The sequence below is a fragment of the Apteryx rowi genome, unplaced genomic scaffold (assembly GCF_003343035.1).
Source record: "Apteryx rowi isolate R43461 unplaced genomic scaffold, aptRow1 scaffold_694, whole genome shotgun sequence".
Lineage (NCBI taxonomy): Eukaryota > Metazoa > Chordata > Aves > Apterygiformes > Apterygidae > Apteryx > Apteryx rowi.
Genome location: NW_020450976.1, coordinates 314,636 through 338,619, shown reverse-complemented (window position 1 = coordinate 338,619; position 23,984 = coordinate 314,636). Strand labels below are relative to the sequence as shown.

The window sequence follows — 23,984 nt, the reverse complement described above, 5'->3', positions numbered from 1 at the left end:
GCTTGTCATCCTGCACCCTCCTACGCTGCAGTCGCTTTAGTCATCTTTGCTATTCTTTACACTACAGTACTTTGAGCTTTATTTCAGATTCAGCATCTCCGTTAGGGTGGAGGGACTGTTTCTGGCACCATATCTGTTGCTGCTGGAGTAACTCCGATTATGCATATCAGAGGCTAATCATTCATTAAAATCCAGACTCTTTAGACACAGCTCTCAGGAAAAGAGTGATGAAGAAATTTTCTTCTACAGAGAGTAAGCCTGAAGGTATTCAATATTCTTTCTGCCCAGCCCCAATGTAATCCACTCTGCTGTGCTGCAGGTAAACTGGAATAGTTTCTCCAGTATGCAAGGAAAAAAAAATCCTGGAGACCAAAATCACATGCTATGCACTTTGAATTAAAAATGATCTCCTCCACTGAAGTCTGTGGTGCTTGCTCTTGTTGCTTGAATTTTAACATCAGCTTAGAACTGAATCAGCAAAGCAGCACCATAACAAGGTCTCTAGCAGCACAACTTTCAGCTGTCAGACTCCCATTTCATTTACATGGCACTTTTAAGATTGTATCTCCACAGGCATGATTTTAATTGGGATGCCGATGACATGTTTTCATCATCTGTTCCTAGCAAAACAATTCTGGTGCAAGTCATCATAAAAAAAGTCAGACCATCTTAGTTACCTCTGGCAAACTGAAACCATCAGGCCAATAATTAGGAAACTAGAGTATAGTAAATAGCATGATGGGAACAGTTTAATTGGAGAAACAACCTAGGCTGACACAGAGGCTGGGGCAACCTGTTTGCCAGAGAGGCCTGACTATTTTCTGCTGGAAAAAAACAGGTTTCCACACACTGTGTACTCAAAGGCATGGCATTCCAGAAACTCTTACGTCCTGTGATATACTGAGGCATTAATAAATGATATAGCCAACATATGCATCAAAATATATATTGACTGGGATGACACATAGGGAAAAGCCTAGTGAGAAGTACATGCAAGTTCTGTGAGTAACATTGACTCCTGTGAATATATTCACTTCATAGCARTTTCTTCTTTCAACCATAAAGACTGTTGTGTCTTCCAGCAGACTGACGAAAGTGCAGAAGGCAGCAAAGAGCACCCATTCTTCTGCTCCAGAGATTTTAGGGAAAGAAATCAAGACCTACTGAGAAATAAATAATCCCTTGGTCAAAGCATAGGGGAGGCACAAAGAGAGATCAACGGCAGATCGTCAGAAAAGAGAGATGATTTTAGTTTAGACTGCTGGGTGTGAGGATCTGGAGACTGGAGGGTAGGCCATCCAGTGTGTAAGAGAACCTTCAGCATTAACCAGGGTGTTTGCAGTTAAAAAAAAAAAAAAAAGAAGAAGAAGAAGAAGAAGGATCCAAAGCAGCTGACAGTCTTCTACACAGTTATTTTTGCAATTACTTATAAAGCAGGAAACAGAGGCAGAAGAAGAGAGATTGGGCAGCAGAGGGAGGCATATGCTCTAACTTTTGATATCTAAACAGGGGATGGGGGGTAAGACTCTTGATAGAGTCCATACATACTCTGAGGAATATGATGAAAATAGGAGACTTTTCCTAGCAACTATTTGGGGATTTCAGGCTCTAGGCCCTTAAGTATGATGGTGCAAATGACTTATCACTTGCCTACAGCGAGCCAGGAAGCATCTGGCAGGGCTTGAGGTGGAAATCAACTCCTGAGTCCTTGGCCTGGGCCCTCGCCATCATGATGTCTTACTTAATGAAGGGAAGAGCCAACTTTGATAGTCGCCTGAAGGTGGGCTAGGAAGAATTTGCCAACAACTTGAAATAGGGCAGGTCAGGGAGGCAGGAGCCAAATATAGTCCCAGAGCTGTGAGTTCCCTACACACATTCATGGATGCACACATAAACAAGGGAAAGGGAGGGCTTAAGAATAAGAAAACCAGTGTTTCAAGTAATTTATTTAAAGAAAGCTGTTTTATCTGATTCTTGATGTCCTGGAGACAGCACAAGAATTTGCCTGAACAGAGAAGTTTGGGGTGTTGTGGTATACTTGAAAATTATCAGCTTAGCACTCACAAAGAGCCATCAAAAGACACTGGGTTTACACCAAATATTAATTTAGAAGGAAGTGAAGTGAAGATAAAGGAAAAATCGGAGAATGCCAAAACAGAGAGACTAGTGCAACACTCTATCAGAAAAGCACAACATTGAAGAAATTCTGCAAGAGGATCTTTCAGCAAGAGAGGGATGCACAGTGCCAACAGCACTGGGCAACCAAGGAGAATTAGCTTGGAAGAGAGACCACAAGTGTCTGCTTTAACAACAGAAACATAAATATTAGAATGGAGCAGGATCAAAGGGAAAACTGGAGACAAGGAAGCCAGCTCGGGAACGGACTAAGGACTTGGAGAAGATAGTGCAAAAGGGAGCAAAAGGACAATCATAGATAGCCACATGGCTTCTAACTCCTCTCTGATTTGGCAAATACAACACATGGAGGCAGGAAATGTTAGTCTAGAGCACCCAGAGGAACTTTCTTGTAGTAACAGGAGTAATTGGCATGTGATGTATTTATAAATTTCTCAGAGCAAATTCCAGGGAGAGGCCAAGTCTATAAAACCTCACTAGCTCATGGAGTTTTATCTTCTGTAGTGACGGGTGTACCCTGGGAAAATGGCATTCTGCTCACATGGGACATATTCCGTTGTCTGCAGTTCTGCAGGGAAGATAACTCTCTCAATGGCTCCATCATCCTCTGATTTATCCAGCCAACGGCCACAAGGGAACTTGAGGCACAGTCCCAGGGATGGGGCATCGATTTCCACCCACTCCAGGAACCAGCCGGTTGAACTACCTGTGGCAGGAGGGATACAGGGATTAACTCACAAGGCCTTTACAGACAACAGCAAATGAATCTTTGCACTCCAGGCCGCTGAGAAATAAATCTTACTCTCTTTTGCCAATGGAAGAATAGAATAGAAATCATAAAGATGATAGTGACTCTCCAAGTCTGAACTAATGTGCTTTACATTTGTATTTGCAACAGGCTAAAGATGTGTATGTGGAAGGGATAATTACTCCATCACTTGGATTAATTTGCCCTTGTAATAAGACAGAGAAGTTACCAACAAAGATGTCCCTTCATGCCCCATAGGGAAGGAATCCATATGTCCTATCACTGCTTCCCTTGTCTGTAGAAGAGCTGTACCTATGTCTAAAAAGCAGCTAATGCTTGACGATGGAAACAACAAAACTGTTAACAAACAAATGAGACAGTAATTTCAAGTCTACAGATCCTACATGGAACACAAAAAGCCACCAGGTTTGATACATATGAGAATTCTCTCCAGAAAAGCGCTTGCAAAATTAAAGAGTCTCTTGTAGAGAGATAAAGCTACCTGCAGCTGCCACCACTGTGCTCTTACTGCCACAGTCATGGCAATGGCATTAATGGCAGTGATAGTGACTGCAACAGCTGAGGGGACAGCAAGGATCTGTCACCAAAAGGTTAAGTTACCTTTAGGGTTTTGGAGGAACACTATCTTATACAGCCATGTGCCTAACGCACTAGGAAAACCACATAACAAAGCAGGTCATCTTACCTTTGTTGTCATGGCCTATCTTGATTTTTTTCAGGTCTCCAATGTCCACAGACTCTACTGTAAACTCATCTACCTTCCCACGCTCAAATTTGTTCTTGTTAATCTTTGAGGCCTTTAGGCTGATGGTCCCTGTTGTAGAGATGCAAACAGACATTGTTTAGTGTATGAAACAAATCCTTTGGGAATGTCACCAGTGGAATGAGGGAAGCGGCTAAAATGTAAAGAAATGGCTTTTCACCACAAGATCTTAGCTTTGTTCCTCCCTCACTCTGAACCCTAGATCTATAGCTGTAGCAGCATCCCTGGCCCAAAATACGCACATCCCTTTCTTGAGTGATGCACTGGCAGGGCCACAGAGCCAGCACTGTTGCGGTTGCTGTTACAGGTAAGGAAAACCCATTAATTCACTGCCACTCTCACAGTCACCACAGTCACTGCACACACAGCTTGGCTGCTTCCAAGAGGATTTGCTCTTCAGCTGATTAAATACTTCTGGGCCACTCAGAGAGGCAGAGGAGGGCTGGATTGCAGGAGCACGCTGATTCACTGCTGAGGAAAGCAAATCATTCACCACATTCACCACTCAGGGATGCAGTCCCAGTCAACTGCGCTGTTTCTGTAATTGAAATTAAAGCCTTTAGATCACCAGCTGGTGCAAATCAGCATCTCAAAGTTTGACAGCAATTTACAGCAGCTGATGGTATGTTCCCAGCTATCATAATGTATGTGGAGACAGCAAGAACATGTGGTTGTCCTAAAAAGGAAGGAGGAGCAGGTATTGAGGGAACAGAAGAAAACTGCCCAGCCTTTTCAGGCAGTTATATCTGGCAGTGAGGTCCCATCCCTTTCCATCACATAGTAGTCATACCTGTATCATCTTTACTTCCATAGAGAATGATGAAGACATTGGCATCTGTCCCACCGTGCTTCTTGTCCCCAGTTTTCACTTTCACAGTGTACGTTGTTGATTTAGCTGTCAAATAAAATATCAGTTTAAGAATGTGAAGTCTGAGCAGGAATTAATTCTACTTTTCTTTGCATATGTGTGTTCCGTTCGGGTTTTATTTTGACAGATAAAACAGCCATATTGTAATCTCTGATTCTTGTCACATGCTGTGATGGTTACTGGGGTGAGCTGGGCTATCTGGTTGCACAGTCCTCTCCTGCTCCTGTCATGCAGTACATAGTCTGCATCTCTACAGATAAGAAATGTGCTCAGACTTCCCATTTGCTTCCTGGGAATCTTGAAGACTCCTCAAAGCTGCCTCTGCCTTCAATACTATTTAACTTAAAAAAGAAAACTCTTTATTCTAGTAGCACCAAATAATACAAGTGCATATACCACATATCAGAAAGCATGTGCACTTTGACATACATAGCTCATGTTCACAAACACACCCTTCACAATAGCATCATTAGGGAGGTTCCTGTCACTCCATCATCTAGGAAGTGCAGCACACATAAAAATTATGGAAAATTCAAGTATAGTCTTTACTGCACAACAAAAGCCTGCTCAAGATTTCCAGAATAGTATCCTGCTGCCATATTTAGGCACATGCATGGCTTTCGAAGACACTGTTCATCCAGCAGGTCCTCCTGAAATGAACTGCTGACTATCCAGCATTTATGGAAGTTATTCATGTATTCAAAAGCCCATGGTGGGAGGTGTTAAGGGAGAGTTTAAGACCTTTCACTGCCACTGAAGCCAGTGGAAGTGCTGGGCACTCGGCACCTTGCAGCATCAGACCCAGGAGCAAGAGGCACAAAGTTGTTTCAGAGAATGACAGACATAAGCAGCAAGATGGAAAGCAAGACGGATTTAGGTTCCTTCCCTTTCTCTGATAATGTTTGCTCTCTGCTCAGTTTCATGTCCAAATGTTTAACGACATGAAATGGCTGGGATTTATGGCTTGGACTTTAATGACAAATATGCATTTCATTTGAGGTTTATTCCATGAGCTGCTTTGCAAAAGATGATGACCAAATGTATTAGTCATCTTCTTAGCTTTTGCACTTTGGGTCCAATCTTGCAAGATGATTAAATCACCTAAAAATGAGGAGTGTCCACTCCTCGCTGGCTGACACCGCACTTCACATTTCATTCACAGCTGAGATCTTTGTGATCTGGGGCAGAATTATAGCCCAGTGAAAACTAACAGCTAATGCCCTTAGCACTACTAATAACTTGGTTTCTCTTCAACCCCATACTGGAAGAAATACAAGGCTAACATAAACCTTTCTGTTCCAGGCCCAGCGTTGCAAGAGACTGGCCATCATTTTCCGTATCTTTCTTTACAAATGCTTCATCCACTGGGACCAGCTCCCTGACAATCTGACCGTCATCTTCCTCAACTGCTAACCACCGTTGGCATGGAAAATAATACCTACAAGAATGACAGCAGCACCCAGCACTTACACAGGACTTCACAGCTTTAATGACATAAATAAGCACAAACCAGAGGATACTTAAAAAAAACAACAAAATTACTCAAAGCTGAACAATACATTTGCTCTCCTCCTTGAGTTTTGGTATTGTTTGTGTGAACTTTACCCTGAAATACTTTAGCGAGCACTTACTGACAAATGCTCCTAGTGACCTGCGAGCCCCATATACCCAACTCCCTTTAGTTTTCGGTCCCGGGAGAAGTTAAATAATTCAAAGGAAACTCCAGTCTCCCAGGCAGTGTATGTTTACGAACAGCCGACCCCTCTTGAGAACCTTACCAACAGTCCCACCCACCAAAGCATTGTGCAACTTTAAGCATGTGACTTCAAGCATGTTGCAGCTCAAAGGCAAGCTTGTATTTAAGGTTTGTAACAGCCCAGGCTTGCTCCCCTGGCTGCCTGTGAAGTTCATGGGAGTTTGCTTGGATCAGGACTTGGCTTTGGTGCAGCTCTTTGTATAGAGATAAAACACAAGGTGGGAGGTCGGGTGCCTCCAGAGGGGAGCCTCGAAGGAGGCTTGTGGGTGCAGATTCTGCAAGGGGAGCTCTCCAGGATGGAGAGTCCCTCCCAGGAAAAACAGAGGAAAAGCTGAGTTTTCCTTCCAAACACTGCTGGTTCCTAAACTTCAGGGAAGCTGGAACAGCAAAACCCCACATAGAGGTGCCCAGGAGTGATCCTACACTCAACCTAACAGCCCAAGTATCACAAGACTCCCAAAGGATGCACACTCCCTTTGAGTTAGTGAGGAGGTACAACTATGCCCTTCTGCATCTCCTCTGCCTTCCTGTGGTTCTGCAGGCTCCTTAGGAGAACGAACCCCCGTTTCTGACCACATGAAAGGGGTGCGACAGGCTGCTCACGTGGTGCTCTCCTTGAGATCAACAATCTCTACTCTCTCCAGGAACCAGCTTGGGCTACCACCAGAGTTATCGTGGCGGATCCGCAGCTTCTTCAGCTCACCCAGGTCAATGGCCTTGATGGTGAACACGTCCTCCTGCACAGGAGACAAGAGGCAAATGACTGTGTTTCCCAGAAAGGGGGGAAAAAAGGCAGTAGCTGGGCCACGGTAATTTATTTCCCATTAAAACAAAGGGTATCTGTAAGTGTCTCTTGTTTTCCTAAGGCTGGATGTACTAATAGAGTTACAGAGCTGTGAGCTCTCCCATTAGCACTTGCGCTTCGCTCCTGCAAGGCAGTAACAGCCACACAGCCCTTCTCTTCTTTCTTTACCTCATCCACACATCAGCTTCCTCTAGGTTTAACTCACCTCTCCTAAATCTTCGTCCTTCCAGGGTTAGCATTCTCCCTCCTAGTTTGAATCTGGGACTGACTACAAATGTACTAACTCTATAGAAACTCTCCTGTGTGCCTCCATGTGCTTTATTTCAAATCACAGAAATTTTTCCTTTTGTCATTTACCACAACCATGAGGTTCATTCATTAGCAGTATTAACATGACAGGATGGGCCTTGTTATCATAATACCCTAAACACCTTAATGTGATTAACTTGTTGGTAGACTTTGGGTTTCTACTCCCAAGAGCAGAGGGCGTTATCTTTGCAGCTTGGAATTCTTCCCACTGAATGAAGAACCATGTGCAGGTTGCAGTTTCTTCAGTGCCAAACTCATAAATCACAACTAATAGCTTAGTTAACAGCCTTAGGGTCTTTCTACTGATTGCAAGTTTTCCACAGCTGCTTATTGTTTCTGTAATTTTTCGTTACTCAAAATTATTCCTTGAATAATTTCTGCCAGTAATAGTTGCTTGTTAATTGTTCATAAGCATTTTTATGGCAAATATTAAATCTACAAGAGATGTTGTTTAATTGGATTGGATTATAATGTAATTATAGCACACCATGTGATATTGCTTTTTTTCCCTGACTGGTTGAGTAGAACATTTAGAACCATATTTGCAATCTAAATACTGACGTACTTGAACTGCCTAACAAACGCTCTCCAATATTAATTTAAAGTTTGTGGTTTTCAAGTATTCCTGGCAGGAAATGTTATTACCAGAATGCTTACAGGAAGCAGGCGCAAAAGGTGGCTCCAGTGCAGAAGAGTGTTGAGCTTATTATTCAAATGAATTTCCTCTGGAAAATGTTTTGAGGCATTTTGCTTTAGATAATATATTTAAGAAATAAAACACATTTGAGCTTCAAACTCAGAAGAAGAAGCCAAGCCTTACTGAGAAGAAGCTGTAATGAATGACCAGCTTGATAACTGAGAGAGAGCTCTGCCAGCTTTCTCTTTGCTTGAGTGAGGTGAGCTCATGCATTACCTGGCCCTTTTCAAACTTGTCGAGGCAACTGGACCTTTTTAGCTGGCGTTCACCCGTGTCTCCTCTTCCTACACCATAGATGTTCAAGAAGACATTAGCGTCAGTCCCAGCCCCCCACACACTCCCAGTAAGAACATGGACTTCGTACGTGTTCTCTGCAAGTGAAAGTGCAAAGATAATAAGATAATAAGAAATGTGAAGATGTATATGGAGAAACATGGAGATGATAAGAAACAGCCATATTGCACTAGATCTGTGGTTCTCCAAGGTTTTGTTTGGAGTTTGTTAAAAAAAATCTGTATCTTCTTTCAGCCTTCTCATTAGCCATATAAATAGCTAAAGCCTACTAAACTCAGCCACAGTGGTAACTTGGGGAACTCATTACCCAAGTTCATTACACATGGCACAAGATCTTTTGTGAAACATCCATTCCTCTTGTTTTGCAGGGAAGGGTGTTGGGGGCCAATGGTCCTGCAGGCAAGGGGCAGGGAAACAGTGAAGAAGGCAGTCACAGCTATAGCCTTTAATATCACAAGTGCAGGAAAAGGGCAGAGGTAAATTTTGAACATTTCAGCTTCTGAGAGCTTACTGTGTACTTTCTGGTCTTCCCCAGACCAGTCCTGGCGAAAGATACAGCAGTGTTCTAGGATATTCCCATTTCAGGCTGTTTCTTCCATCCTCTGCCTGAGGTTAACCACCGTCCTCTTCCTCAGCAGAGCTGACAGACCAATCCATAGTTTAAGCTACACTGCAGGCCTGGGGCAGTGGGATGGCTGAGGGGCCACACACACTCACACGAAGCACATGAGGTGGTTATCATCCTTCATGCGACCATTATATCCACACACACATGCACATTCACTCTGATGTTTACCCTCTAGGGCAGATTCTCCATCAGGTACCAGCTCCACCACAAGCTCCTTGTCCCCTTCATCTCTAGCCAACCAGCGGTGTGCCACAAACGTATAGACATCTGTTACTTCTTCTGCCTTGGCCTCCTCCTCTTCCTCCTCATCAGACTTTTTCTTTTTCTTCTTCTTCTCAGGCTCCTTCACCTTCATGGAGAGCCGCTTCAGTGTGACGCTTTCCAGAAACCAGCCATCCCCGATGCCTTTCCCATCATGGCCTATCCGAATCTTATAGATCTTGCCAACATCTGCAGCCTCTATCTGCCACCAAGAGAAAGTCAACACCCAACAGAATATAAGACATCTTCACTTCAGAAAGAACTGTCACCAGTGCTGTCTTAAAAATGAGGAGCATCGCCTCTATCACCCAAAACATCTGACTGGAGAAGCAAGGATAAGGTCATTTTTTAAACAAGTTTACCTTTACTTTTTCCTTCCTATTTTACTCTTTCGTACTTCCCATCACCAAATCTCATCTGAACAGACTGAACTGAAGACATACAGAACAACTATGGCAGAGATAGGAGTTGAATTCATATTTACTGGGCTCCCCACTTCTCTGTCGCTCTCGTCACCAGTATTATTGTCTCCATGTTGGCATTAAGAGTGAATACCAAATATTGAACTAGCTTATGAGATTTTCAGTGCATTAATTCTTTTCTGAATGAATAATAAAATATGTTCAATATATAGTATGAGACACAAACCAGGCAAAAAGCAATAACTGTATAGGGATAAGGCACTAGACTAGGACTCAGAAAACCTAATCTCTGACACAGATTTCCTGTGTGACCTTGGGCTTGGTCTGCCCTTCTCCTTACTTGTCATCTAGAAAATGAGAAGAGTATCTTCTCACTTCACTAGGGTGTAGAGAGGATAAAATCCATTAGTCACTATGATGCATCAGTGGCAGAAGGCTATATAAGTAGGAAGATTTCCATCTCTCTAGTAAATACAGGAGATAGATTGTTTTAGATTATTCGTCCAGATTGTTGTTTTAGATTATTTGTCCAGATTACTACTAATGAAGTTGAATAGAAGGTTTTACTGCACGCAGCCGCTCAACAACCAATGACTTGTTTCTGATGATTGCCTATGCCGATAGGCAGTGTTTATGTTATAAAACTTGGAAACATTTGCTTCAGGCTGAGATTTGACAACTTGGCATGGAAGGTTTCAGTCTAGAAGCGTTTTTTTTTCTGAGTAGATTAAAACAAAATCAATTGCACACAGGATGCTTATCAGAAAACTAAAATTGATCCAGCTGTCCAGGCCTAAAGAATGTGTCTTCCTCTATACTGCTTCACCCTTAAACTTGCTATAATCATCTAGCATGCTCTGTCTATAACTGATGGTATTTCCTATTAACATGTAGCTCACACAATCTTATTCCTGCCCATATCTTCCTGTAAATATTCATATCATGAGAGAGACAGAGGATCTGTCTATAAATGCTTTACAGCTTCTGCCTTGTACTCTCAGAAAAAAATCACAGAAAATGAGCAGAACTTTAAAGTCCAGCAATAAACATCCAGGAGAGGACATAAACATGGCTATGTAAACAGAACATTGTACATATGGCTTTATTATAAATCTGATATTGGTTAATAGCTTTTGCTTATAAATTTTGGAAAGCTTATTTCCTTTAAAATGAGAGAAATCTAATCTTAAAATTATAAATAGTCTTTAAAAAGTAAGCATTTATAAAGCGCTAGCAATCTTAAATCACAAAGAACTCAATAAAAATGGATAAACTTCACTAACACCACTTTATAAAGCAAGAAACTAAGGCAGGAGGAGATGAATTGATCTAAAAAATATATAGTTCAAAACTGTGGCAAAGCTCTGGTAGAAGACACCTCCATTTGACAAGTGGCAATGGAAAAGATCTCCCAGTCTTGATGGTGGGGGGAAGCGTACAAGACTAGCTCCAAGTAGATGCTTGACTGTGAGATGAGACAGATTTCACTTCTGTGGGACTACAAATCCACGAAGAGAGCTCAAGGCACTTCAGTGCTGAGCCTTGTGCTGTTAGCACATATGACAGATGTGTCTTAAATCCTGCTTCCATCTGGATTCTGCACTTTACTGTCCAGACGTTGGCATCTGCTGAGTTTTCTTCCATACAAAAGGATGTGGCTGTGACACGTCCTGACAGCATGTCCTCTCCCCGTTCTGACCCCACATCAGGGCAATAACCAAATACACTCCTGCCTTCCAGTTCTTGGTTTCTCTGGAGAGAAACCCAAGCAAGCAGGGCAGAAGTGGACCACAGCACAGAGTAGCCAAGCCCCACGCAGGAGACGATGTTAGACCCCGCTGTGGTGCCCACCCACTACTCAGCCTTGTGAGCCCAGGAGCTCTTGCTGGATAGCCAGGTCCAGGCTCACATGCTCATGTTAGACTCAAAGCTTTTCAGCCCTGCTCATTGTGGGGTTGCTTAGAAAGAAGTGTGACCTCTACGGTATAAAGGTAGTATCCTCCATAGGGAAGTCGCACCTTTGCAAAAATCAAAACAGCAAATGTTTGCAGGATTGGGCTGATGACAAGTACCTCTGGCAATGGCATGTGTGACTAGAGGCAAAGTCAGAAGTGAGCAGTTCCTTATATTCTGTATGGGGTTCCTTTTTGCCCAACTAGATTAAGAAAAAGGACAATATCATATGGTCAGGCGCAAAATATAAGCTTAAAGTCTTTTGAAACCTAGAATGAGTATCTCCTTTAGAAAGGAAAGGTGAATGAAAGCAGTTGCTGGACTATCCTCTTGTATGACACCTTTGCTATGAGTTGCTGTGATTATGAAAATCGCTCCATGAAGTGCAAAAAGCAAAAAAAGCTGGATAAAGGACAGAGGATACAAAATAGACTTGGCAATTTTGTTGAAGTCAATTATTTTGATAACCGGCCCAGTTATTTTGTTGATGTCTAAATTTTGGCTGGTCATTTTTTTCCTCTCATAGAAGCATCAAAGGCTGCCTTCATCATACCTTGAAGGTATCCGTTGCTCCCCGTTCAAAGTTGTTCGATCTGTTTTCCAGCGTGAGCAATTCAGTTTTGCCAGTCTCACCATAAATCTGCATGAAGACTTTGGCATTGGTGCCTGCGGCCCGCACGTCTCCGGTAACTACAGACACCTCGTAGTTTATCACTATTCCAAAAATAAATCAATTAAATCAGCAGAGAAGTTCAGATACAACATTCCTGAGGGCTCAGACTCAAAATGAAATTACCCTGTCTTAACAAATGACTGTGTAGCTGAGGAGACTGTGTGTTTGCTCTTATCCAAAYGGTGTGTGAGATAACATGACTATTCATTGAGGACTAACCTGATAGTTTTCCCTTCTACAAGAATTAAAGCAGTATCAGAGAGGAGCAAAATAGAGCCTTAAAAGGGACTTTCAGTTCACTATTAGCTATAGAGTGGTTAAATGATCTCCATAATATTGGAGATCATTTAGGGATGATCTAGGGAGGGAGTTAAGCAGAGCAAAGGGAACAAAAGAACATCTTTCTTCCTCAGGACCCCAAGGCAAGTTTTAACCATAAACTTAAAGAACGTGAATCCACCGACATAAGTCAAATGGACGGGCACATGAAGGTGAAAAGGCCAAACCCACTGATATAGTAATGAAGAAGTGCAGTGCCTCACACTGGGTTAGACTGCCAGAATGCAAATTCCTCCTCCAGGCATAGAAACCGGAGATGGAGAACTCAGTAATGTTTCTCCAAGTGCTGTTTTCCTAAAACCAAAACAGCAGAATAATTTCCTTTCTTCATCAATGTAAGCGGGTTGGGACAGGCACTTTTTGTTTACTGTGGTGGGCTGGTCCTTAAGAGAGCCAATAATACAAACATAGTCATATATATAAAAACCACACGTTTCTCAATGTGTCTTTCCTCACATTTCTCAATGGGAACAATCTCACTTGGGTAGACCTCCACCTCTACCCTGCCGTCAGCCTCATCTTTGTCCAGCCACCGGTTGCAGGGGAACATGTACTGCTTTCCCTGGACTGGAACCGTGATCTGGACACTGGCCAGGAACCACCCGGATCGGAGACCCACGTTGTCATGCCCAATCAGTATTCGGTTGATCTTTAAAAAAAACACCACAAACAAAACCAGGAGGGCAGAAAAAACAAACAAAACAAAGACATTTACTCAATACATTAAAATCTACTTCCCCTGGCAGTCTGTTCTTCCACTGTGTACACATAAGTAATTTCTATAAATTTGACAATAAACTTAAAGCAGGCACTTCACATGCCAGCAGATACTATAGATTGCGAATGTAATAGCCTGTACAAAATGTGTTTCTTAATCTCCTACGCAAAGGTCAGTCTTGTACATCACATACGTTCCTTAGCAATATATTGATTCTGATGCAACCACTGGCATGAAGCACAGAGCCACCTGCAACTAATTCTTACCTTTCCAATATCCATCATATCTAGGGTAAATTCATCCACTCGCCCACGTTCAAAATAGTTGCCTAGATCATTATCGGAGACTAACAGAGGCTGTTTGCTGGTGTCGGCTTTTTCCCCATAGAGTTTGATGAAAACTTTGGAGTCTGAGCTGGCACCTGGAATATCTCCCGTCTTCACACTGATGTGATAACTGACATCTGAAGTGAGATCAACGTACAAAATTCACACACGTGACTGGTATTTCAAATACTCAGCAAGGTAACCAGCTTCAAACATATATATATAGAGAGAGGGGAGGGGGACACTAGCTATAGCCACAGCTATGGCTTTGGTCCTCCATTCATGCATCCAGCATCTCTGTGCCACGCTGAAGAAGCTGCCATTCCTTGGAGTTATTCACCAAAATATGAGAGATGCAACAGATGCACTAATTTAACAGAAGATATCTTATGTTCCTCCCCCTCGCCATTAGATGTGTACCAAGCCATACAAATGAGCTTAGGCAACTGAGGTGATTTCACCTATTTTTATACTTGCAATTTAATTAAATAATTTGACCTTTTTATCTGTAACAAGAAAATCRACAAAAAAGTATCTCAACCTGAGTTCAGTAAGCACCGTTTTCTAAGGAAAATTGTAGTATTGGAGCCCCAGTTCTCCAGAAAAGGAGGGTCTAATCCTTTTAGCAATTCTTTTCCAGGAAAACAATATTATTCGATAGACTTTACTCTATCGAGGCAGTGGCAATTCAAGATCCTTCAGAGACAGCTATAAAAAAAGCAATTTTTAAACAAATCACAGCATTATAAAGCAAAGTTTCTTTTTACATATACAATTTTGCAAATATTCTCTTCTATGCAGATTAATCCTGCTCATAAACTAGGATTTAAGGGTCAGAGGCATTTCCCCCCAAATGACCCCCTGCGTTTTCCTAGATAAGCATGTAAAAAAAAAGTATATTTACTGTGAACTGACAGGAATTAATAAGTAGAACAAAACAAGTAAATACATGCATACAAAGTTCAAACCCAGACCTTCTTCTTCCCAAGATAAACTCACTTTTTAGCATCGGTGACTCCCCAGCAGGCACTAATTCTCGGACAATCTGACCATCATCCTCATTTTTGTCAAGCCATCTGGTTTACAAACAGAAGCAAGTTATCTTTGAATAATTAGGACCTATTAGGCCTCTTAAAGTCTAGGCTGGTCTGGACCTAATAAAAATCCACACCATAGTCAGAATGATATTTTTAGGTGCCTCTATCTCTATTAAGGTTGCGGGAATGTGACCCGGCCCTACAGCAGGCGCACTTTAAACCTGCAGTTTTCCTAGAATAAAGATTACCAAAGCCCTGCTTGCAGCTCCGTAGATAAGCGTCTCCGGTGATTTCCATTTGTCTGGAAACTGCAAATGCAATCTCAATAGGTGTGAGTTACTCCTGTAAACTCTGAATCTCTTGAAACTACTGACCTTTCTTGACCTAAATACTTACTGCCTTTATAATTACTGACTTTATTACTTACTGCCTTGATTACAATCTTTATGGCAGCAAACTTACTGAAATCTCTCTTTTTTTATTTAATATTTGTTTTCTCTAGCTCCCRATCTCTCTTCTCTCCCCTACGGATAACCAGATAACCCTTTCTCCTCCACCAGGGAGGARCTGAATAATATTGTTCCCAGCTGCAGGGCTGGACATGTGGAGATAGCTGACGCTAGTGGAAGGAAGAATTTCCTTTGTTTCTCGGCATTAATGTAATGATCCAACTAGATTAATTAATGAGAAGAGCTCCGGCACAAAGCTGAGTGTGGTCATAATCTCAAATGAAGGAATTTGAAAGGAAAATGGAGAGGAACCAATTGCTGCTCTGGTAACCATCAGAGCTACTCCTTGAGCCTTGGGGAGGGAAGAACAGCCCAGAACACATCGTGTGGCACACAGCAATTGGCGTAMGGCATACAGCAAAGGCCCTGGTACAAGTTTCTCACTATTTACTTCCAACCCTTTTTCCCAGCTTACTGCAGCAGCACGCAAGATATTCCTGCAAGTATGCATTTAAGGTGAGGTTTCCCGCAGCAGTGCAGGGGGACTATTTCAGTGTTTGAGCGGCACATCATCAGGGCAGAGGCAGTTCGCGGAAAGCCTGTTGTTCTCAGGTATACAGCTATCTGCAGCACCGTCTTTTGCCATTAAAAATACTGCTTAGCATCAGTGCAGGGTGAAAAAAGGACAAGGGATCAGGCTCTGGCAGGTCCTGCAGAGTATTTAAATTGCTGTAATAATTCCCACAACTAGAAAGGGAAAAACAAAGCCCCAGAAGATGTTTCTTTTTAAAAAAGGCCACACAGCTATGTGAACAACAGCAGGCTGAAGATCTGCTCCTGCACAAACACAAGCAAMACACGCACTGCCAGCCACCTGCAATGTTGCCTTGCCACGCACTTTCTCCTTGATAGACCCTCACACCAAAAAAGCGGGGATTCCCTGTTAATTTTTCACCTTTGATTTTGCTGATGAGCCACTGCACAAGGACACCGGCGAACAACCCTCACAACAATGTTTTGGGGATGGAAACAAATGCCTGCTAACAGCTGCATCTAACCCCTCTTTGGTATCTCACTGGCAATGAGCCACCACAGCTTGTAGTCATGATCACTTGGACTTGGCAATGGTGACCAAGAGGTAGCCCGATATATTGGAAGACAGAGGATGACACATCTCCATTTCCTCCATCTGAAGAAATGCCATCTTTTCAGATTCCTCCTCTTCCTTCCCACACACAGGAAAACAGTATGCRCAAAGAAACCATGCAGAAAAAAATAGCACTGGGAAAGGATGCCAAACATGAGCTAGAGCAGGCCGATCCCCAAAACTCCAGCAACAAAGTCACCATGCAAAAGAGAGGTGCATAAACCACCCATCACACAGACACAGACACACACATGGTTCCCATTTCCCCTATAGGCTTTTGCTGGTTGTCGGGTACGCAGTCTACCCCGTATTCTTCCCTTTCACTCTCTAAAGCAGGCTGCTTGGAAAGGGTTAAAAGCTAAGGGGATCAGCATGAGGTTTAACACCACATGAAGTCATCAGATGCGATGCTGTGCCTCAGCAGAGGCTGAGGGATGTAGCAGGGACAGAGGAGCAGAAAAATCAGTGGGGAAGCCTGTGAAACTGATGTCAGGAATTGAGCAAGGGTGGAGCGTAAGGGCAGAAGAGGAGCATGCCAAGATGTCATGTCGTCTTAGGAAAGGAAGGCTTTATAAGAACTGATGTTTTGGGGTTGGGGGGGGGACTGTTTACCTGTTAGAACTGGTCCTTAATACCTTTGTATCATGTGGTTCTTGATGCTGGCTCAGGGTTCACATCCTTGGACAGGTATCCGATGACCAGGGRTTAAGTCATTACAAAAGTCAAGGTGCTTCTGCATACATGGAAGTTAACTGGGAGGACCCACAAAATCAGAGGCTAAACTCCACCACCCCAGGACACACCAAATTCAGCATGACCTTCAGGAAGGCAGAAGTCCACAAGGTGCTACTTCTGCTCTCCTGCTGCTGGTTTTTGTGTCCTGCAAGCTGCTGATTCTGCTCCCGGTGCACATTTTGTTGTTTCTGTCACCTTCACCATTGCTGATGCCTTAGGGAAATGTGGGATATTCACATGTGAAGGTGGCAGGATCAAAATACATTCCACCAGAAACAGATCTCTGTGTGCAGGAGGGCAATTTCTACCTGCTTCATCTCTGAAGATGGATGAGAAAAATGAATCCAAAAAGGAGATCGCATCCCTAGATAAATAACTTCCCTCTACCAGTGTTGGCAGCTGCTGATGGCAAGGGAAGGAGTTTTTCTTGGACTGGAAGAGGAAGATAGGGGATCATCAACAGAAGTGACTTAAGGCAGCTGCTCTTGAAAAGGCTGCTTCCTTCATTTGAGCCAAAAGAATAGCCAGATGTGGCAGGAGCATTATTCTCTCAAGAAGATGGCTTCAGTGACAAAGGAAGCATTTGGATGAGCAATGCAATTGTGTTCCTTTTCTCCAGCACATATGCTGCAACGTCCTAATTTTGCTCAAATGTAATTCCAATAGCATATCATTGAGCAGCAGATTGCAACCAAGGGTTTGCAGTCTTATGCTGAACACAAATGGATTGACATATTATGAACACATCACTCGACAGCAAATAGAATTTTTCAGTAGAGCCATCATATTCCTAGTACAAAAGACCCATAGAAATCTTCTTTCATTTTACCAGATCCTTAGTTATCTTTGATTAGCTTCCATACAATTTTGATGCGTGTAACACATGTCACTATACCTTTTACAAGGTGTTCGTGCGTCCTGTATCACCCACTTGGTTCTAGAAAGATGCTGCACACCCAATAACCCCCAGCTGATGCAATGACCACATGAAAGTTATTTCAGAGAGAATGTCTAAACAGGGGTTCAAAGAGTCAAGGAAACACTGCAAAAAATCTAGTATGATTTGGTTATGGTCTGGTATGGATCTGGTATGTGGTTATATGACCACATATAATATTTTTTTATTTAGTAGATGATAGTCTGTGTGCAACTAGAATGAATAGCACATCTAGACAGACTCAGACATCCATTTGTATTTATGTATGTGTGCCTGTATGTATAGCATATATATAAGTATATACAAAATGTCTAGACATTAGAGGGGATTCTATAAAACAGAAGAAGGTTTCTCTGGATCCTTTGTATGAGGAGCACTTTTGGCATTTGACTGAATAAATGTTCTTCCACAGGGGCCTGAGGAATTCGTAGTGCATCATTCCATTCACGGCTTGTCTGTTGTTCTTTAGAGAATTAACGACGTTCCCATATGCTTGTGCTGGAGAAAAATTAGGATGTTGCAGTCCATATGCTTAGAAATATGTAACAAAGCATCATTGAAGATTTCAGCAGAGCTGTAATGATTTATAGCATATAAAATTCTATCCTATCATGAACTCACGACTTTGCCTGATTGAAAATTCTTTTCTGTCTGGGATATAAATGTTATGAAAAATAGGCTATTTTAGAGAATGTCAGCTCGTCCATTCCCAGACTTCCACAGAGCCTTGAGGAGAAAATGAAAACTGAGGAACTCAGTTCTAAGTTTCAGAAAGGTTTGGCTCCAATTCTGGGGTGAAAGGTGAACTTCCTCATTTTGAACTTTACAGTGGTGTTCATAAATACAATACTTAAACCACCTCAGGCATTATAAGGTATAAATGGTTCAGCTGTATCACTGAGTGATTCAGTGTTCAGTCTGAAAAAAGCCTGACGATTATAATGTCATGTGGTCATCAGGCAGGAATAATACTGCAATGCACCCGTGTGATGAACTCCTAATTCTGCCAAGAACACATGGGGAGGTTACTTACATTTCTTTTGGAAGCACAGTTCAGATGACCGCTTTAAAAATCACTTACTCCAAGAAGAGTTACAAGCCATTCTCTTTACAGCCAGCTACTTTAGGAGTTGCAAGCACAGGCCTGGGAATCATTGCTCCTGGCTTCTCTTCCTGAATCTGACACCAAATCACAATTAATCCACTTAGTTTCTCTTTATCTCTGCTGGCTCCCTTGTAAAACAAAGATAGTTTGTCTCAGAGCACTGTTGTGACTATTAGGTAAAAGATGCCCTTATAGAGTCATAGAAAAGCCTTTAAATTAAAAGAAAAAACAGAGCCATGTTTATGAGTACATAAATAATAACAGAGACTTCAAAGAGTTATATGCAGTGGAGACCTATACTGGTATCCTTGGGAAGTTTGATGCTAGGGGAGCTGTTTAGCCAGCTCTCCACTGTAGTATTCACTCTCCACAGCCCAGTACAGCCTAGTTCTTACAGAGGTAAGGACCCTCTGGAGGTTTCTGCACAGGTTAGATGTGTTGCTGTTGGAAGGCATTTTGTCCTCCAGCTCATTCACAGCAGTGGCTAAGTGACAGCAAATCAATGAAGTAGTTTTCAATAAGGACACGGCAGCAGAAGTTATTTTCTCCAGACCATGTGACTGTGCTGCGTAGAAGAGTAGAAGTTGATCAGGTCTCGGAGATGAAGGCAATGAGAACATCAGCATATCCACTGGCTGGTCACAGACTGACCGAGCAGAAATGGAAGCTTCCCCGGTGTCCCCAGGATGGAGTCTCTAACTAACCTTGCTTGCACCGGCTCACTAAGAGAGGGCTGCTCTTCTTGGCCAAGTCTTTATCAATGTCTCGCTTCTGAAGAAGCAGGCAAAGCAAGCCCCTCTGAGCACTTGCCAATGCAGCAAGGATTAAAAGCTGTCCTTGGCCCACAGGACTGGAGGGAAACATCCAAACACTGCAGGTCATGGAGATGTATRTGGAGGATGCAGTGGGTGAGCACCTTTGCCCTCAGATATCTCCAGACTCCATGACGACACCTGTAGACTGCGATGATGCCCCAGTCTCTCAGGAGACACGGGCACCAAAGATGGTGGTAGGGAGCAGCTTTCCCCTTGTGTGGAGGTGATCAGTCATGTTACCTTCTCAATCTGAGAGGAAGGGATAATGCCGGTACAAGGACAGCAAATGCAGCTACACGAATGACACTGTTGTCACTTGAGAAAGGTAAGAAGAGTGGAATCCCATCACTTGTGACTTGAACGTACCCCATGGATACTTTGGGGCTAAGGTCTTGGTGGGGGGGTTCTCCCTCCTTTCAGCCCCTGGGCTCAGGGGAACACTTCCACATATGTCACCCTTAGGGGAATGGGTTCATCCCTTGGAGCTGAGGGAAGGCAGCTAGTTAAACGGCCAAGTAAGGAGACAATTCAGAAAAATCTTTAACATGAACCAGCTGCACAGTGCAGTTAAGACACAGAAATATCTCTGAAGAGCCTCAGCAAAACAGCTCTTCACSTGGACACTTCATGCCCAAGTAAAAACCTAGCTTGGTTGCTTAACTCAGTAAAACATATGGTTGTTAAATATGTATCAAAAGACAGCAAAGACAGCAATGACATAACGTGGTGGTTTGTTCTCAAAAAAGGGAGAGACTTGCCTGCTTTTCACAATCAAGATGGCATTGCATCTGCTGCTCAGTGCTGTCTCCCCAGTGAGTTTGCCTGCTCTCTGATGTGCTTTAGCAATGCAGAGGGTGTGGGTCTGGCTCCACGCTGTTTTATATTAGGCTGACTCTCCTGATCATAGTGGAATTCTTCCTGATTTATAGTGACAAGCGACAAGTAACCAACTTAGCAGTTTTACCCTTGTTGGCAATTTAAGAATAATTGTGTTTGCATTTTACGATTCTGCTTGTCTCCCAGGAGATGGCTTTTTAGAACAGGAACTCAATGTTGTTCAGCGGAGCTCAATGGGCTTCCAACCTACAGGGCTGCATGTCCTGCAAGGGTGGCTGGACTCTACAGGACACTGAACTACATTAAGTTGGTCTCTTGTGTTTTCACCCGGTTCTCACTGGTTTGTGCTAAGATGTTGAGGCAGACCCTGGTTAGCGCCGGGACAGATGGTGCCTCCGGCTTCCCCATGGGTAGCCTCACTACAGCACATTCCTTCTGGCCACTTGATTGTCTAGGAAAGAGAAGAATACATTTGTAACTCGCCCATGAGGGTGAGTTACAGCCCTGTGCCCTGCARCTCTCTCTCTCTCTGCATGAGATGCATTTCCCTTCATGCAAGGAGCTCTCGAGATGACAGCATAACAATCTTGCACTCTCCCAACATGAAAATAGCATCCCATTGCTCTTGGGAAGATGGGACGTGCATGTGGGGGACCAGGACCTTGTCCCACACATGCAATAAAACTAGGAGATTGCAATAGATCTCAGAGTGTGTTTCTGCAGCAGGCAATTGCAGTGACACTTGATGTGGTACTGGAAGGTTGCATTTAATCTTCAGGAAATTCTCTATATTACTAATTGTTGCAAAGTTCACAATTCAGACTGCTGTTCATTTGGTAAGGGGAGTTAACATTATCTCAAACCTCCCAATCCACACATTTTGCTTTCAGGCTTAGCAAAAATAAATGAATGAATAGCTAAAAAGGATTAAGCTGTGCTCAGAAAATCACAGTCTTGGAATAATAGCTAGGATCTTCGAAGTGTGACAAATGACTAGATGGAGGCATAATTTGCAAGCATTATTTCCAGTACCTGTAGCAGGGGAATTCCAGAGCCTCACTTTCTGGCTGTCCTTCTTCCCTCACTATCACTTTGTCAAGGTACCAGCCACTGCTTCCTCCTTTGCCATCATGCCCTATCCTCACCCTCCTCACCTGCTTCAGCGTCACTGCTTCCACGAAGAATTCGTCAGCCTTTGGCAAGGAGAAAAAAAAAATGATAAGGCAGTATTTCTCTTTAAAAATGAACAAACCAACCAAATTTATTGTCACAATCAAACCAACCTCATCAGCATGCTGCAAGATAATTCTTCACAAGATGAAGGAGTAAGTACAAATTAATTTACCAAAGAATGAAAGTTTGAATATTTGTGCTAGAAGTATAACATTAGATTTACAAATATATGATCTGCCAGCATTTTAAATCTCCCACGTCATTGCCTGCCCTCCACAACTGCAAAGAAGAAAAGTAATTTGGTTATTAAGAAGTTCACACAGGGAGGCAGAAAATCCAAGTTCAAACCCCTGCTCTAATATAAGCTTTCTGAGTGACCTTGGGCACTCATACGTTCAGACCAAAGCCACAGAAGTGTTTAGAGATACAATTTGAAGACATTACACCACATTCAATTCAGACAGCACGGACTCCCAAGCACGACTTGAATTCCAGCCGCTCCCTGGCATGCAGGCATCTGGGCATGGCTGCACTGAGGTATCTCCAGCCGCTCAGGAGCCTGGTCCGTCAGTTGTATTCAGAGGCTGGTGTGAACCTAACCAAGGATGTAATGGTAGCAGTGGTGCCTTCTTTCTGTTAATACCCCACAAAAGACCTTAATTTTAGGTCTTTCTCTCCTGGAAAAGGACTCAAACCAGCAACCTGCAGAGTAATCTAAGTGATGGCCCCTCAGGACCACAGCTTATTCTCTTACCCAAAAGCAAACTGGGAGAAGCAGTTCCTTCCACTGAAGGAAGAGAGATGTATTAAGAGTGAGTTACCCCTACAGGAATCAAGGCCAGATAAATATCTATGGTACATGTACAGATACAAACATATGCATGGGAACTGCCTGTATGAACACTCAGTGTATCTGAAGCATACAGACCAACATACAGACACGACTGCTATGGTTACCATCAGGTAAGAGAAAGCCAGCAGAATGCTGTGATTCATTCATTCATTCTTCGTCACCTCCCAAAAGTCTGTGCAGCACATATGTGGGTAGCATATACCAAGTTAGCTCCCAGGAAACACGGCAGGAAGGTAATGGGGTTGAATTGGGGAAGAATATTTATAAAAATACATTTTATAATTTTCAAATATGGATAAAAGTATTCCTGAATTTTTCTGTCGTTGAGGGAAGAATACTTAAGCAACCTCAAAACTGGCCTTTAAAATAAGGACAACTAAAAAATACTGCCACTTTTTTAAGTGCTAAGGGTGGGCTTACATGCATGAACTGGCATTACTTACAAACTCAAGACTGCTGAATCAGGGCCTTAAGTTATCAAAACCTCACTGAGTCAGACAAAGTCAATGAAGTCTGTTTCACTAGGCCTGATGCTCATTTTACTTATTAACGGCTGGTATAAATTAATGAGTAAGTAAATGAATGGGATTGTCGCAAAGTAAACACCTAATTTAGAGGCATCTTTAAATTTTACCTTCTGGATAGACAGTTAATTTGAATCTGTAAGCCAACTTTTCAAGTTAAATTGGTAATCAAGGTGCTATTGGTTTAAGTGGCTGTAGATTAGAGACCGTGCTGACTTAGCTGCCTTTCTTTTTAACAGTATATCTGAGTTAATCACTGTAGATATACTCATTCAGTCTTTTAAATATACAAGCTCTAAGTTTGTCAGAATCAATCCTTTAACTGCTTCCAATTCACTCACCAGCTTTCAGCTCTTCATGCCAAAAGAACGGTTATTCATTAACAGATCCCATTTTGGTTTCCATCGTCTGGATGCAATTACTCACATGAATTGATTTCCAAAATTATTTTTCCTATTTTCCTTTGTTTACTTCATGCAAGTTACCCTATAACTCATTTTCAAAAGTGAAAATAAAATAGTGATCATCTGTGTTTAAAATACTTCTGTTTCCTGTGAACCAAACATCTTTTTTTGGAACTTCACAGAAACAGTCTTCAACATGACTCGCTTTGCTACCATCCTGACAAAACAAGAATTCCCCAAACGACAAATGT

At 42.6% G+C, this 23,984-nt stretch overlaps 1 protein-coding gene across 1 annotated transcript in view; it reads right to left on the bottom strand.

Annotated features, from left to right (window-relative positions):
* The window catches only part of LOXHD1 (lipoxygenase homology domains 1), a 126,332-nt gene that overhangs the window by 61,190 nt on the left and 41,158 nt on the right, over positions 1-23,984 (bottom strand). The window contains exons 13-24 of the mRNA XM_026086443.1: positions 21,812-21,972; positions 14,717-14,793; positions 13,658-13,854; positions 13,130-13,322; positions 12,215-12,375; positions 9,194-9,488; positions 8,320-8,474; positions 6,896-7,029; positions 5,826-5,974; positions 4,459-4,563; positions 3,591-3,719; positions 2,678-2,842 (exon numbers count right to left, since the gene is read on the bottom strand). Of these exons, the coding sequence (XP_025942228.1) occupies positions 2,678-2,842; positions 3,591-3,719; positions 4,459-4,563; positions 5,826-5,974; positions 6,896-7,029; positions 8,320-8,474; positions 9,194-9,488; positions 12,215-12,375; positions 13,130-13,322; positions 13,658-13,854; positions 14,717-14,793; positions 21,812-21,972 (1,921 nt within the window). The remainder of the gene's footprint in view (positions 1-2,677; positions 2,843-3,590; positions 3,720-4,458; positions 4,564-5,825; positions 5,975-6,895; positions 7,030-8,319; positions 8,475-9,193; positions 9,489-12,214; positions 12,376-13,129; positions 13,323-13,657; positions 13,855-14,716; positions 14,794-21,811; positions 21,973-23,984) is intronic.